This window comes from Pygoscelis adeliae, unplaced genomic scaffold, assembly GCF_000699105.1.
Source record: "Pygoscelis adeliae isolate BGI_AS28 unplaced genomic scaffold, ASM69910v1 Scaffold108, whole genome shotgun sequence".
NCBI classification, from domain to species: Eukaryota; Metazoa; Chordata; class Aves; order Sphenisciformes; family Spheniscidae; genus Pygoscelis; species Pygoscelis adeliae.
Genome location: NW_008825498.1, coordinates 8,122,476 through 8,138,435, shown reverse-complemented (window position 1 = coordinate 8,138,435; position 15,960 = coordinate 8,122,476). Strand labels below are relative to the sequence as shown.

Genomic DNA, 15,960 nt, shown 5'->3' with positions numbered 1-15,960 from the left:
CTCTGCCATTAATCAGGCTTTGTGTCCTCGTGGTCCCTGCCCTTCCTCCTGAAAGGCATGTTCCCTCAGCAGCAGCATGGTGCTGAGACTTGCTCATCCCAAGACATGTTGTTTCATGTCACGTAACCCCATGTACATAGGTGTTTCTGTTGTGGCCCTGACACACTCTACTCTGGCTTCCATGTACCGTATGGGTGCATGTGGAGTCAGCTGAGAGTTTTCCTTTCAGAGTTTGCAATACTTGATGGTTTGGAGATGCTGTGACTCCAGGGGTGTCTCTGGCCCTGTGAAACGTGAAGGAAGACCCATGAGGGAGTTGCCGCTTTGGCTTCATTCCACCATGCCTTGGGAGTACTGGATTATGTTCACCAGTCCTTCTATGCCATATCACTAGAGGAACAGCGTGGCACATTCGGAGTGGCTTATATGTGAAATATCTTAAACTTTCTTCAGCAATTATGGAATTGCTTCAGTTCCTATAGACAGAGTGAACAAAACAAAAGCCAGGACATAAACTGCGGGGGGGGAGGGAGGAGGTTGCTCCAAGATGAAACCAAGACAAATATTTTTAAATACCTCTCTTTTACTCTTTTTGCAGTTTAATTTATTCTTCAGGATTATCAAAATTTACAGTAATTATTCAGAAACAGTCTGAATTTTCCATGAGCTTTTTGCAGGAGTATATTCGGCTTTTATAGAGGCTGCACTTTAGAATGGTTCCTTTTACAAACATAGTGTCTTCGTATTACTTTAGCTTCCCCTAGTTAAATGGCCCATATGTGAACTGGAGCTTTTCCTGTTCTTTCCCAGAACCTTTCACAAGTGAGCCACAAATTTAATTCTTTAACCAAAATGAAAACCAATTAGAGGTTACTACGTGCAGAATCTGAGGGAAGGGCTGTTGATGTGGTTGAGGGAATCTGGGTGTGAAGAAATGTGGAGGAGAATGGAGTGTAAGAGGAGATGGGAGAGATAGAACTGTAGGGAAAAATGCCCCTTTGGTGTAAAACATGGTAGTAGGGCCTTCAACCATAGCCCTAAGCCATCAAAGTCCATGAAATGGGAGTGCAGGCTGCTCAGTGACTGCTTCCAGCCAATTTCCCACTTTCTTTTTCCATCTTTCACTTTATTAGTACACCCTCAACTCTAGGACACTGGATCAGTCTGTTGCACATTGAAGAAAACAGTTTTAGAACTTGGGAGCTTTAATGCTTCTTGAGCGGTCGTCACGTGGAATCTTTATGACTGCTCAAAAATGTATTTGAACAACTTCTATTTTAAATTAGTATTGCTTTAGGTAATGCAAAAGCAACTTGCTCATCCTCTTCCCATAATGTATAAATGTAGAATCATAGAAACATTTAGGTTGGAAAAGACCTTTAACATCATTGAGTCCAACCAAATGTGTGTGACAATTAGACAGTACCAGGAATAAACAATTTTGTCATGGAAAAAGTGGCTCAGTTGTATCAGTTTCAATTGTTTTCCTAGCCTTTGCTTTTCATTATTTATTCTAGTTACCCCAGATAAATACAAATTACATATACAGTGGGGAAAGTACATGAAATTCAATTCTAATCTGAATCTACTACGAGAAATACTTTTTATATTAATTTCATGGGATTTTTTTAAGAATGTACTTGGGCTCAATTAATTGCATGCTTTTAAATGATATCTGCCTTCTAATTAGTGTTAAAATGCAAAATCTAAAGTTCATTTAAACGTAGTGATTTTTAATTGAAATATCAAGACATAGAGAGTGCATTAATGGAATGTTCCTTAACAAACTACGCATCTGACTGAATTTCTTTAAAAATATGTTTAATGCCGCTTATTTATCTGTTGCTTTTCCACGATAGTGAGCAAATTGTGCTTTCTACAATAGAGAATGACTGGAATCAACCTATCCTGGTCACGAAGGCAGTTTGGCAGTAAATGCTTGATTATGTGGAAGGGAAAGAACACAGCCTCTGAGTAGATTAGCTATAATTTTTTTAAAAATAATAATAAAGCCATATTGTGTGGTAAAGCACTGTTAACTGTCTTGCTTGTTTCCTTTTTAAGAACTGTCAGTATAATACTGCTGGGGAGAAATGTGAGCGCTGTAAAGATGGTTATTTTGGAGATGCCACTCAAGGTTCCTGTCGGGTGTGTCCTTGCCCTTATACAAACAGGTACAGTAAAAGGTCATGAGTAGTCAAGCAGAGGGTAAAGGGGAGGGGAAAAAGAAAAAAAGAAAAAAAAAACAACAACCAAACCCCCTGCTACCATAGGAGGGTAATGATCTTTGTCTGTATTCTCATATCATCCAATATGGTGGGGCATCAGACCCATTTGAAGCATGTCAGACCAGCAGTAACTTGGTGCTCTGTCTCACAGCATTGCCTTTTTTAATAAGCTGAGTATTCCAATTCTCACTCAGTTTCTGAACCCCAAAGGCACGCTGCTCATCGCCTGGGGGAGCCCCGGGCAGTTGTAATGGGTTTATGTACGAAACCACCAGTAACTTCTTCCTAGTGAGAAGTACAGGATGGAAGTCTTTTCCCTTACTGGGCATATCCAGAATCTATCTTGTTTACTGAAACGCAAGATGTAAGTTACCTTTAGTCTCACGTTTAACACCATTACTCTGGCTAGGAGATCAGTGACAACGATGAAACAAGCCTTTTATATGAATTCAGAAAATTTAGTAAGATGCAAAAATAATATAAAAACACTAAAGCTTTTAAGCGTGTATCTAGATTTCTGAAAGAGTATGGTTGCTTTTCAGGTGGAAGCTCCGTTTGAAGTGCAAACATACTGAGCTAGAAAAAATTAAATTTAATTGGCTCTAATGAGGTTGCCAGGCTTTTAAAATTGGGCAGTAAACTGCATTTTAAATGCATTGTATGTTTAGCCACATTGTTTGTCATCATTGGTCAGTTCTGAAATGTGAAATGTGTTAAATAAAAACAATTTTTTTAAAAAAACCTAAGCTATAAATTGCTAAAGGCACCACATAGTATTTGCCAGGTGCATTAGCTGCTTGGCTACACCAGGTAGCCTTAAGTAAGAGATTTACACTAGCAGACAATAGACAGGTTTTTCATTTATCAGAGAACTCTCTGATAGATCTGGTTTTGACAGCATTGGCCTCTTCTGCACGTGCTTGCCTGAGGCTGACTGAACATATTTTTAGTCATCTTTTGTTTTAAGAGTGCTGAAATAGCTAGGGAGACCATAAACCTGTGCAGTTTCATAGCTGCACATTAGGGTGGTAAATACCATTCCTGACATAGGAAATGCACCTCACCTGGTATTATTGGAGTTGACAGTTTTCCACCTAGTCAAATTATATGTAATTCTTAGTGCAGACATCTGTCTTTGGTATGCAGACTTGCTTTATCCAGCTGTTTATAGGTTAAAAAGTGGAAATAGCAAACATGGCTTATCTGCGCTTCACCTCTTGCCTTCTCCTTACCAAACATCAGGCAAGTAATGGTTTTCCCTCCCAGAGAAATGTGAATCTAGATGAGTTTGCTAGAAAGAGCAGACAAAAGTGTTCATTGTGTTAACCAGATATACTCTAGAGCTCCCCAAAATGGTGCACAACTCTATTCTGCCTTGGTTAAAAAAAAACCCTCAAACAATATTAGCTACATGAAAATATCATCTGATGTTTCCATCCATAAAAAAAAAAAGCTATCCAAACAAGAGGAAATGTTGTCTAGCATAGGCTATTGATTCTTGCATAGTAAGATAAAATAGCTACCCAGGCTTGTTTTATTTTACAACATCACTATTAAGGTTTATTGTAGGCATTCCTCTGGGTAGTGAACTATTATACTCAGTCCAGAGGGTCAGGAAATTATTTTTTTTAGTCCAAGGAAAGAATTTAGAGGAAAATTATGAAACTTCAAAGAATTAGTCACAGCAATTTATCTAGAGGCAATTAAATTAGCTGAGAAGTAATTTAGTGGTATAAAAACTTTTTAATCTGAAAGTCGTTTAGCCGAGCTTAGCCTTTAGAGTGTAAAACCTATTTGATGATGTGCTTACAATAATATTTTTGCTTCTTCACAAAGATTTGCAACTGGCTGTGTGGCAAATGGTGAAGAAATTCAGTGTCTCTGCAAAGAAGGCTATACTGGAGTTCGTTGTGAACGGTAAGTGACTTGTTTCTCAAGACCAAGGTTTTTGAGAGGTACCATAGAAGGAGGTATGTCTGTATTGGGTAATATATGAATGTATGCATATGCATAGTATGCACGCACTTAGGGAGTATCTATTTATATAAACAGCTGCTATAGTGTGGTGCTATAGTATAATTCTAGACGTAAACCCAACACTCCCTGAAGAAATGTAAACAATTCTCCACAGCCTATTTAGTGACTACGCAGTTTTTACCAAAAGAGAAGTGTCAGCCTCTGCCTAAGTGCCCTGTGCCTTGCCTTATCCTGCACTCTTTCTGATAATAATGATTCCCACTTTCTTTGTCCCTTTTCAAGTTAAAAATGTTTTCCCGTTTCCTCCAGTGTACCTGATGGTGCTTCAGTGTTTGTAGTTATCCAACAGCAACCACATTAACACCATACCCTTCATCCCAAGTCATTCTGATATGCTCCACAGGTAGAGCGTACAAACACAACGCTGAAGCCATCTCTTTTGCTGGAAGATTGCAGCGGTTTGGCAAAGCACAAGAGGAACAGCATGGCAGTTTCAGGCAGGCAGAGGAAGCAATTTCACTGAGTTTCAAATCCAGGGGGAATTTAAGCATAATGGAGTGGTGTTATCTGGTTTGGAAACTTGAGGCCAGTAAGTCATGATGTCTCACCTGAAGACAGTACCTCCAGTAGCACATTGTCTTGTGCTTCAAGACTGTTACCTTTGACATCTAAGCTGCAGGTTGTAGACAGATTTTCTCTTCCAGATCTAGCTGTACCTCAGCTGCTCATCATGGCCCTTTAATCACACATTACCACCCCTATAGATCTTACAACAGAGTGCCTTCTAGGAATATTAGCTAGCCAGTCTGGACAATATATTTTACCTATAAAATATTTAGGGATCACTCACACAGACTGCTTTGCTGGCAGATGGCAAGAGGAGGTATCACCCAGCAGAAGGGTGATAATGTCATTCGGTGCCATTGCTGTTTGAAATCTCGACATGTGCTTGCAGTATGATCCTCCTTAATACGTGTTTTCTGGTGGGATCACAGACCAGAATGGTGTGATTTGCTGGGTTAAGCCTTGTCAAATTCTCTATGTATGTATGTAACTGTGTGCATTGTATTTTTTCAGATTAAGTGAATTATTCCTATGCGAGCCTTGTGGGAGGTCTTTTATTTTTAGAAAAAATTTCTGCGGTACTTGGAAAGATATTTTTAGCATAGTGCAGAGGACACTGTAAACCAAAATGACACCCTTTTTGTCTAAGTCAAGACATGAAATCAAAAGTTCTCAAGAGTTTCTTCAGGAGAATAACTGGGTTTTTTTGTTAAGGGGAAGTATATTTCACAAAAGTAGCTTCAAATATTTAATAAAAATTATTTGTGTCTCTTCATCTAGCTGTGCTCCAGGATATTTTGGAAATCCACAAAAATATGGAGGCTACTGTCAGAAATGCAATTGTAATAATAATGGACAGCTGGCTAGCTGTGACCGCCTGACTGGAGGTACGTGGGGGCCTGTGAACATGGAAGGGACCGTTGTTTTCTCTCTGGGAAGCAGAGAAGGAAGGTACTTAGATCAGTTGAACTGAAGGAAGGATGTAGACTTACAGGAAATGCAGATTGTTTTTAACAAAAAGTAAGGCTTCCTAAAACATAACACCATGGTAATACAAGGGCTGTCCTGAGTAATCGAGTTCACCCTTGTAAGCCATTTTGTCATGTATTTCCTTTCATAAATATTACCAATTTTACTTTGTTTTTCTGTTTCACGGGTATGTTTTTAAATGCATTATGGTTCATCTTCTGACATGGTTAAGTCATATCTTGCCAGTCTGTGTTACAGGCTTATGAAACTGAGCCGTCTCGATATGCCTTTTTAAAATGTATTTGGGACAGATCAGTGACATCTTCAGAGTCTGCATCAGGCACTGCCATCTTAGGTATCCAAGCTAACTGTGTTTACAGCGGAAGTTAGGACCTGACTCAGGAGGCTGTTTTATAAAGCCTGCTATACATCATACTGCCATCTAAGACATCCGTGATTTTCCCAGTACACATGTACTGCATTACTAGTAAGCTCTTATAAGAATAATATGCCACTGGCATACGTTTGCTTTATCTATTATCATTCCGAAGTAAAGGGCCTGAGCCTACATTCCTCAGACTGTCTTTACCTCAGTTCACTTCAATCCCTTGGGATACTCATTTCTATTCAGAAACACGTAGGCCACTGCTCCTGAAAAGGACCTTGATTCTCCCATATTTTCATTCCCCAATAAAATTACCCTTTTCTTTCCCTGTAGGCAGCTTTTCCTCCTCAGATATTAGTGAAGTGTCAAACTAATAACTCCTAATACTCCCATGCTCTTCATTTCTCTGCTCTGCTCTTCATACTGCATTCAAATGACCGCCAAGGATCACCTTATCTTTCCTTGGTCACAGATATTAGAAAACCAGCAAGTGATGTGAACTGCTGTTGGCAGCTGGTGCAATTGTTCAATAGCTAGTTCTCATTTCATATTTCATCATTGAAGTAATGCATCTTTATTATATTTATACCTTGTGTGGAACAGATCCAAGCAGTGTTTGATGTTGTGTCATTCCTTTCTTTTTGAAGCAAGAGTTTGCTAGGACAAACTAATCTGTAGGGCAAAATTCAACAAGCCAGTTTGTTCTCAGTTTGTCTCCAATTATATATTCTGATCAGCCGGCTCTTTCTCCACATTAGGAATAAAACCCTCTGTGATCATCAGCACAGCATGTTCTAGCAGGTTTCTTGTCCGTGATGTTCGGCACTTGGCCAGACTTTTTCATTTCACTATTTCTTGGCTGATGTTGTTTGTGCACAAGCTGTAATAATAGTTTTATTTAATTGGTACTTCACAGCAACAGCTGAAATGTGTCTGGTGTTAGCTGAATTACACAACAGCAGAACTGCATGGGTATTTGAATTTCAGAATAATTTCCTTCATTCTCTTACAAATATATTCTTAGTGACTTGTCTCCTTTTGGCAGCAGCGCTCACTACCAATCCCATTTTACTTCCTGATGACTTAATGTGCAAGTGCCAAAGGAAATGGCACAGCTAGGCAGTTTGTTCCAGGCTGTTTCATGCTGCTGTTAAAGTTCAGGTCCAATTTTATCACTGTAACCTCTCACAGTTGCAAGCTGTTGTTGACTCTTGACAGCAGCAGCCTATACCCTGAGTGCATCCTTTTCCTTCAGAGTAAAAGACGTGCACGGCCCCTTTCGTTTTCAAGAGAAGATGAGGGTTTGGCAGTAGGAGCAAGCCTGTAAAAGGGACTTGGGCATCAAGATGGGGAGACTCCTGTCCTATATGATGGCATTTTTAGGAGCCAGTTCCTCTCCTGCCTCCTAGAAGTTAGGATCCCAGGATGTTGCAATCCCACGTGCACCTGGAGAGTGTTAAGCTTCTTATAACGGGCTTTGTGAAACAAACAAACAAACCAAAACAGCACACTGGACAGGCAGTCACTTGCGCTAGCTTGTTGGAAAGTCTGAGGGCAATGTTTGTTATATACCACCTGTATCTGTGGTTCAAGCTCCATGCCTTGGGTTACATAGAGTACCTCCTTCCATGCAGATACTGTGGATTGCTCTCAAGCTTGATTAATCCCTTAATCTTGCAAGCTGTGACAGGTATGAAGGAAGGCTATAAACGTTTCTCAGTTCCTTGTGGGTAAAGACATCCTTTGGGGAATCAGAATCTGTGGTTTGAACATGGATGCTAAAGCAGATAAAGGGGTTTGAACCTACGTCCTGGGTAAAATGCTTTAACAGTATAGTCTTGGCTCCAATCCTGGTGGTGGTATTCTAGGCAAATTCTAGCAATACATTCAGCACACTTGATGTGAGAGAGCCTCCTGCTGCTACCCAAGTAGCATGTATGGGGCGGGAGGGGGTGTTTTACAGTCAGTTTCCTTTGAGGGATGAAAAAGGTGTTGATCTCAGCAAGACGTAAGTGGGAGCTGAATGTTTTGGCATGCTCAAGCCTTCTGGGCATTTTAGCTCGTTCATGGTGGGTATGGATTTATGAAAGGGCAGCACCATGTTTTAATGGCTGCCAACCATGAAAAGCGAGGGCAAAAATGCAATAGTAGTATTTCCACAAGAAAACTGGTTACTGATGACAGTCTTGTGATTTCAGAATGTTTCAATAACGAGCCAAAAGATGTGGATCCAAATGAAGATTGTGACCGTAAGTAAAAAAATAGAACCGCACTTAGATTGCTGTCTGCTGGCTTCAGACATATACTGATGACTCTTTTAAGGGTAGCAGAGTTTAAAAAGGACTGGAGGTGTCCTGTAATGAATCTTTTAAAAGCAAACATTCAACCAAACACTTGGAAAAATGATAAAAGAGTTGGTCAGCTAGCCAGATGTAGATGGGGCCTTCTCCTTATTTCTGGCTTTGGTCACTCTCCTTAACACCGTGGGTTTTGTTGTTGCCTTTGTTCTTCAGGCGGTACCAGGTGACAAGCACCAAAGTGCTTCCCGTGCATCTCATTTATTAATGTACTCAGTGAAATATTCTCTGCACCAAATATCAATAATATGTATTGTTTTCCTTTGCCCATGCTCCCTCCAGCTTGCGATAGCTGTGTAATTACACTGCTGAAGGATTTGAGCACAATAGGTGACGAGCTTCAGCTGATCAAGTCTCAGCTGCAAAACGTCCATGCGAGTACCCACACACTGGAGCAGATGAGACGTCTGGAAACACGCATCAAGGACTTAAAGGTAGGCACACATAAACAGAAAAATGGATTTCAGATTAAGCGGGTAAGAGCTGAACCTAGGAACTTACGCCATCTTTTTGTCAGCTTGCAAGGAAACATACATCAACTTTTGATTTCAAATACCAGATGCTGACAGCACTGGGCTTCACCTGTTAGAAGACAGCTATTGTTTCCATGTCATGCTCTGAAAGAGAATCGGTATCGCTGCTTTTTCTGAGGCCTGCTCACCTTGAAAGCTATATCTCTGAGATTTCCCTATAGCTCTGTCTTTTTCCAGCATTTCATGTCTCTGCATTACCAAAAAACCCCAACATTCATAGAATCACAGAATCATTAAAGTTGGAAAAGACCTCTAAGACCATTGAGTCCAACCGTCAACCCAACACCACCATGCCCACTAAACCATGTCCCTAAGCGCCTCATCTACCCGTCTTTTAAATACTGCCACGGATGGTGACCCAACCACTTCCCTGGGCAGCCTGTTCCAATGTTTAACCACTCAATACCACAATACATCCTAAAAAAATTTTCTTTGTTTGGAATAGCAGTTGCTATACTCACAGATAAAAACGCCCAGGTTTTGGGCAGCAATTGGTCAGCCTTCATGTCAGTAATGCTGCTTTTATTTACCTTGGGTAAAGTTCTAACCCAGTGAATTTTTGCTTTTTGTTTCCCGTGTATGGGTGATTTATTGGATTTTTTTTTCTTTCTTTTCAGGTCTTACTGAACAATTACCGTTCTGTTGTTCAGAATCAGGGTTCAAAGGTAGATGAGTTGGAGACAGAATTCATTAACCTAAATCATGACGTAAATGCTCTCCAGGAAAAGGTGATTTACCAAATCAATTTTAAAATACAGATCGCTCGACTACATATTAGCATGCTGTATCCAGATATTTTTAATCTAATCAGTTTTTTCCGTTGCTAGGCTGAAATGAATTACAAAGCAGCTGAGATATTATTTAATAATTTTGGCCAAACTCATCAGAAAGGAAAGGATTTGGTTTCACGAATACAAATAGTTGTCAACAATATACAAGGTAAAATAGTTTCTAACTCCATAACATGTTTTGTTTTATGTACTCTTTTCAGTTTATTTACAATATTCTTAATTAAGCATGAGAGGTTTTCTTAGAAAACAACTTCATAAATCAGAATTTAGACATAGCTGTGGAATTCACTCTTCCTATTAGAAATCTAATAGATAATGTTAGTTTAGGAGCCTACCTTTCCTATATAGTGAATAGGGACAGAGAAGCTTTACCACAGGGACATTTAGAGCAACAGATTGACTATCCTGACTTTAGTGTAACTAACTTTAGTCTGCGTTGCTATCATAGGCTCTTCTAAGTTAGAAGCTTAAAATTATTGCTGTGAACTTGGTCATTTGGGACAAATTTCAAGCCCCATGCCATCTTACTAGCTCTGGTTGTGTGACCTGGGATACTTTTCAGCTTAATAATACAATTAATGCAAAATGGATCTGCTTCATTAAGGAATTCAGGAATAGGCATGCCTTTTTCAGAAAAGAGACTGGCCCTCTCATTTGTGTCTTTTGCATAGGCTTAAGCGCATCCTCTCTTTGACTTTGACAATACTTTTTTTCAGTGCTCTTGGAACAAATAGCTGGTACAAATGCAGAAGGTAACAACTTGCCCTTGGGAGATGCTGCCAAAGAACTGGCTGAAGCTCAACGCATGATGACGGAGATGCGAAACCGCAACTTTGGCCAACTTCAAGCAGAGGCGGAGAAGGAGAGAGCAGAAGCTCAGCTGCGTAAGGGCTTGTTCTCCCAGCTTCTTACTCTCTAGGGAGATCAATCTTAAATCTGAAGCATTATTGATTGTTTGGGATGGAGTGCAGGGAGGGGCATTTTGCAATGTATCCCTGGGATCTGTAGCGGTTGTTAGTCAACAGGAAAGTGGTAGTTCTGGAGGGGATTTAAAGGCATTTTTAGTTCGTTATGGAAGAAACTGAGTTGAACTGGGGAAGAAACCCAGTAGATCCTTTTTAATAACTAGATGAATGTCAGTAAAATAAAGACGTAGCTGATCAGAATATACTTATGCAGTGCTTCGGTGTATTATAATATATAGGCTATGGCACATTTCAGAGGAATTACACATGTAATTTAACAACAGATTTTAAGAAGCTGCTAGAGTAGTCCAAGGGCCAGATCATACAAGGATAAGGAGGTTCAGAAGTTCTATTTGCATTAGTTGTACTCCCTTTTATGTTCTCTGCATGTGTTTGACTGGGACATTCAGAAACCTGATTCCAGACATTAGAGAGAGCAGGAACAGTAAAGTCACAGGCTTATCTCATAACCAGGGGCATAGTTGAGAAATGTGAAAGACCTTACGATTGATAGTAATTTCCCCTAACTTTGGACTTTGCTGCCTATCTCTGAGTAACTCTTCTGTATCCTATCTTGTAGGCAGTGAAATGGGCACTCTTAAAAGTGTGATTCATTTGACCTCTTTTATGTTTCTACCTTCTTTGAGAGTAAATGCGCCCGTATCTCTCCACTGATTACAGAGGAAGCTTTGATGACTAACGCAGATGTAGATGTCTACACTGTAGATGAAATTGTTGATGAAATTTTGTTAGTTCTATATAAAAAAAGAAAACTATTCAGTATTTGCAAATCATCTTCAGCCTTACTTGATTCAGAAATAGCCAAATAAATGTTTATCTGTGCTCTGTGACTGCAGCAGCAAACTTGTGAGCAGATTTGATCCAGTGAGATGCTGAATAGCATCTCTGCTGTAGTAACACTGCAATTAGCGCTGCAAAGGATGATCAGTATTTCACACAACCACAGCTTTCTGATCCTAAATGTCAAGCCCTTTTGAAGGAAGATTGTTCTGGTTCCCCTCTTCTCTGAACAAAACTTTTCTTTCTGGTCCTGATACTGCAGTACTGGCACGTATTAAGAATGAACTACAAAAGTACCACCAAGAAAATCACGGGCTTATTAAAATTGTGAGGGATTCACTGAATGAATATGAATCCAAAATCGCTGACCTTCGTGAAGCTCTGAATGAGGCGACGGGACAAATCAAGCAGGCTGAAAACTTAAACAGCGATAACGGAGTTCTGTTGGAAGACATTAAGGTAATGTCGGGGTTCGGGAGAAGAAAGTTAAACCTCAGGAGATAAGAGGTGCTTTTGATGGCTGCTTTTGACCTTGCAAAGCCAAGTAGCAATAATTCTTTAGACTTTCTCTTTCCATCTTTTGATGTATGTATGGACAGGTATAAATGTAGTCTACTCCCACTTGTGGCCTCTTTATGTGACCAGGACAGCGTGACCAGGATATAGCTCTGATGAGAGTGGGGAAGGAGAGTCTCTGTCTAGCCCTTCTCTTCAGCTGCCACTAGCCTTTTTGTTTCCTATTCTAGATCAAATTCCTGATGCTGATGTGCTTTTCGTAGTAAGTTCCTTCAAGTATGTGGCTTTAACAGCCATGAAAGATGGAACCAATAATGTGTGCAATACTGTTAAATTATTTGGGATTAATATTCTACAGAACTGCTTCGGAGGTCTCATCAGAAAGGTGACAAGAAACAGCTGTAATTCCTGAGCAGTGCTTGATTTTTAGAGCTGGTGAAGTAGTACAAGAAATAACGGTGTGCTGCAGGACCCATTCTTTTAAATTAATTGCGGTTTTGCTGAAATAATATCACTGTTTTAGCACACTCGTGTCGATCCAGTTTGCTAACACTGCTTGAACAAAAGAATTTCTACATTCAACTGTCCCTTTCAATATTTAATTGTACCTTTATGTGCATGGACTGTACAATATGTGTGCCACATTAGTATGCATAGTTGTGTCAAAAGATGGATGCATCTGTGCAAGTCATAAATCTCCTGATAACACTTCTCTGGTAGAGAGAGATTTGACATGTTACAATGATAGAAACCCAACTGAAGAGAGCTAACGCATCCTTACCTGCAACACCACTTGTCTGGCTGTGTTTGTGGTGTGCCATTACCCTAGAGCTATGCTGTGGATTGTCACAGGGCTGCTCTAGACCAAGGAGCTTCATTCGTTTTCCCCTCCGAGCTTTCAAGAGGATAAGGTGGGGAGGTTTCACATCCCCTTTCTGGTGACATCCCCAGGTGAAGGGATAGTGTAATCATTTTATTTCTGCCTTTGAGAGAACAGAAAAAATCAGGGTAGTCACCAGGGCATTGTTTTTAAAGTTTCCAGGTTTGAAGTTTCCAGGTTTGAGAGATCAGACACTTAGGTGGTCTGTCCTGACCGTTCATCTCAGCTGACCTGTACTACTTTTACTTTGTCTGAGCTTTAATAACTGAACTTTCAATATTTAATTGTACCTTTATGTGCATGGCTTGCTGCCCAGCTGTATGCTCTATTACTGCAGACTCCTGAGTTTTCTCACTCTTGTAATCAGTAGGATGGCATTAGTCCTTAAACACTATAGGCATCTGATTAGAACAGCGATAGTACCTTTGGCAAATCCAACTGCAAGCTAGATTAGGTAGATACGGTTTTCCCTGCCTCTCATTTTTAATCCAGTCACATGTTTTTCAACCTTTTCTTTTTTCTCAGAAACGGATTGAGGAGACAAATGTACAACAGAAAAATATCTTGCAAATTCTGAGCTCTGCTCGATCCTCCCTGACGCAAGCTAACATTGTACTCGGATTATTGCAGAAGAGCAAAGAGGTATAGTTAACATTCTTACGTTAAGGTTAAAAACCCCAATATCTTGCTGTCACTGTAATGGGTAGCGTAGCTCAGTGGCTAGGACACGAGGCTTAGCTGAGCCTCCCAAAAAGGGAAGGATCTCACAGCCCACCCTGGGTGCAAGAGGAGCCTGCCTGCACACGTTTCTGTAAGAGAAGCTTACTGAAGGTTGTGATGTGTCTGAGGAAGACACTGAACTGCAGATATATGAATTTGGGAGAATATCTGTGAGAAATATCATAAATGATTGTGCTATTCTTATATTTCTTTCTAGGCAATTGCTTTTAGCCGCTGTCAGAGACAGGATACTGGGCTAGAAGGGCCTTTAGTCTGACTCAGTATGGCAGGGTTTGTTTTTACATAATGGGTCTAGAAGCACAATGTAATGACTAGCAGTTGTTTTCCAGTAACCTGCAGAGTAAGTTGGAAGGGAATGTTTTTCCCTTTGGTCTCTCAGGTGCAAGGTATATGTAACACTGAAGGAGATGAGGACAAAATCAAACATGTATGAATACAAATAAAATTTTGTCTTTATAAACCTGTAGGAATATGAAAGCCTGGCTGCTCAGCTGGATGGAGCAAGGAAGGATATGAATGAAAAGCTGACAAATCACTCCTTATCAGCAAGCAAAGAACCGTTGGTGGTGAGGGCTGAGGAACATGCCAAATCTTTGCAAGACTTGGCAAAACAACTGGAAGAGTATGTTGCTGTTCCTGCAAATGAGCAATTTTTGTACATAACATCCATGGTTGCAATGCTCTGTCCGTAACTTCACTTGCTTTAATGACCATTTGCAAAGTTAGGAAGAAATTTGGTTTGTCTTTTTCTGCTTCTTCATGATGTACAGATGTTTTCTTTTCTTTTTTTCACTGCTAACCAGGTCCTGATTTTTTTTTTTCCCCAAAAAGTGTGGACTCCCATTATATTGCTGCATTAACACTTCATTAACTTCTTACTAATGAGAGAAAATCCTCATGTACAGAGTGGGAAGATGTTTAGAATACCTTTTTTGTAGTTTTATTTCCTGTACTCATACCTAGGGATACCTTTATGATGTCACTGAATTGGGGCAAATAATTGGAAGAAATATTGTCTTGCCAGAGCCTTCAGACATGCCTGTTTAGCATTAGTGAGGAAAAGAATTCCTATAGTTTTCTCATTCTTCGAGGAGTCTTCTAGAAAGGCAAAACTATGAGAAATTTGATATGAATCAAGTGTTTCTCTCTCCATTACTTGTACTTTACCTTGGAATTATGAGTGAGGTTTTGGAGGCCTTCTGTGGTACATCAGAACAAAATGAAAAAACTGAAACCCTGATTTTTTTTTTCCTGTGCAAATTGTTTGCATTTTGTCATTACACTGACTAGAAACTCTCAAAAAGTTAAATTCCAAATTCAGCTGGAAAATTCTTGGTTAAAAAAAAAAATCATGAACTTTTTGTTAGCTTTTAGTGTGATTTTTTTCAGTTATGAAGACACTGTTCTCACAAATACAAGGCAGCTAATATTGGGCAGTTGCATAGCTCATGGGGAGTGGGTACAAGAGATTTTGTCTGTTGTTTCTGATTCCAGAGCTGCTATGCTGGTTCTTGGGGAAAAGCCCAAGGGTTGTGTAGTTGCTCCATCTTGTGCTCCATCTGCTGCTCCTGTAGGATGCTGGAGCAGCCAGAGATTATCTGGAAGCTGCTGTTCTCTGAACTGAAGTGTATTTGGGGGGCTGTGATGGAGGTGGCTTATTGACCTTGTGCCTTGGTGAATTCTCACGATGTTAATAATTTAAAGACTGCTTTGGAGGCCCACAGTTGTCCTTTTCCAAGCACCTGAACTTATCCCATCTTCTGAAGAATCTTTTCATATTGGTCTGCCTCTAAGTTTGATATTTTTGCAGAATGAAATTACAGATCTAACTGAAAAAATTTTCAGTATTGGCATCAATTAGAAAATACGGAGTTCAGGTACATTCAGAATACTTCTCATAGGCCACAGTCTTTGCAGAAGGCTGTATTTTTCACCCTGTTTCCCACAGAATAAAGAACAGTGCCAGGAAGGATGAGTTGGTAGGCTGTGCTGTGGAAGCCTCTACTGCCTATGACAATATTATTAATGCCATCAAAGCAGCAGAGGAAGCAGCCAACAAAGCTGGGAATGCAGCTGACTCAGCTTTATCGGTAAGTACCCGTAAGTGGCCAAATGATGGTAAACTTGTTACAACTAGGGTTTTTTTTTAACTATCAGAGAGCCACCAAAAAAAGACCCATGTGTCTTGGCATGCCTTATTTGTCTGTGGCCATTATATGAGCTGATATCCTGCATGTTCGTGAATTAGTCTCG

The 15,960-nt window shown here is 40.0% G+C and overlaps 1 protein-coding gene across 1 annotated transcript in view; it reads left to right on the top strand.

The window, feature by feature from the left end:
- Window positions 1–15,960, top strand: part of LAMA3 (laminin, alpha 3) — a 118,773-nt gene that overhangs the window by 82,089 nt on the left and 20,724 nt on the right. The window contains exons 40-51 of the mRNA XM_009331488.1: window positions 2,065–2,174; window positions 4,065–4,145; window positions 5,550–5,656; window positions 8,322–8,372; window positions 8,763–8,914; window positions 9,631–9,741; window positions 9,841–9,952; window positions 10,521–10,688; window positions 11,833–12,029; window positions 13,492–13,608; window positions 14,175–14,329; window positions 15,656–15,797. Coding sequence (XP_009329763.1) covers window positions 2,065–2,174; window positions 4,065–4,145; window positions 5,550–5,656; window positions 8,322–8,372; window positions 8,763–8,914; window positions 9,631–9,741; window positions 9,841–9,952; window positions 10,521–10,688; window positions 11,833–12,029; window positions 13,492–13,608; window positions 14,175–14,329; window positions 15,656–15,797 — 1,503 coding nt within the window. The remainder of the gene's footprint in view (window positions 1–2,064; window positions 2,175–4,064; window positions 4,146–5,549; window positions 5,657–8,321; window positions 8,373–8,762; window positions 8,915–9,630; window positions 9,742–9,840; window positions 9,953–10,520; window positions 10,689–11,832; window positions 12,030–13,491; window positions 13,609–14,174; window positions 14,330–15,655; window positions 15,798–15,960) is intronic.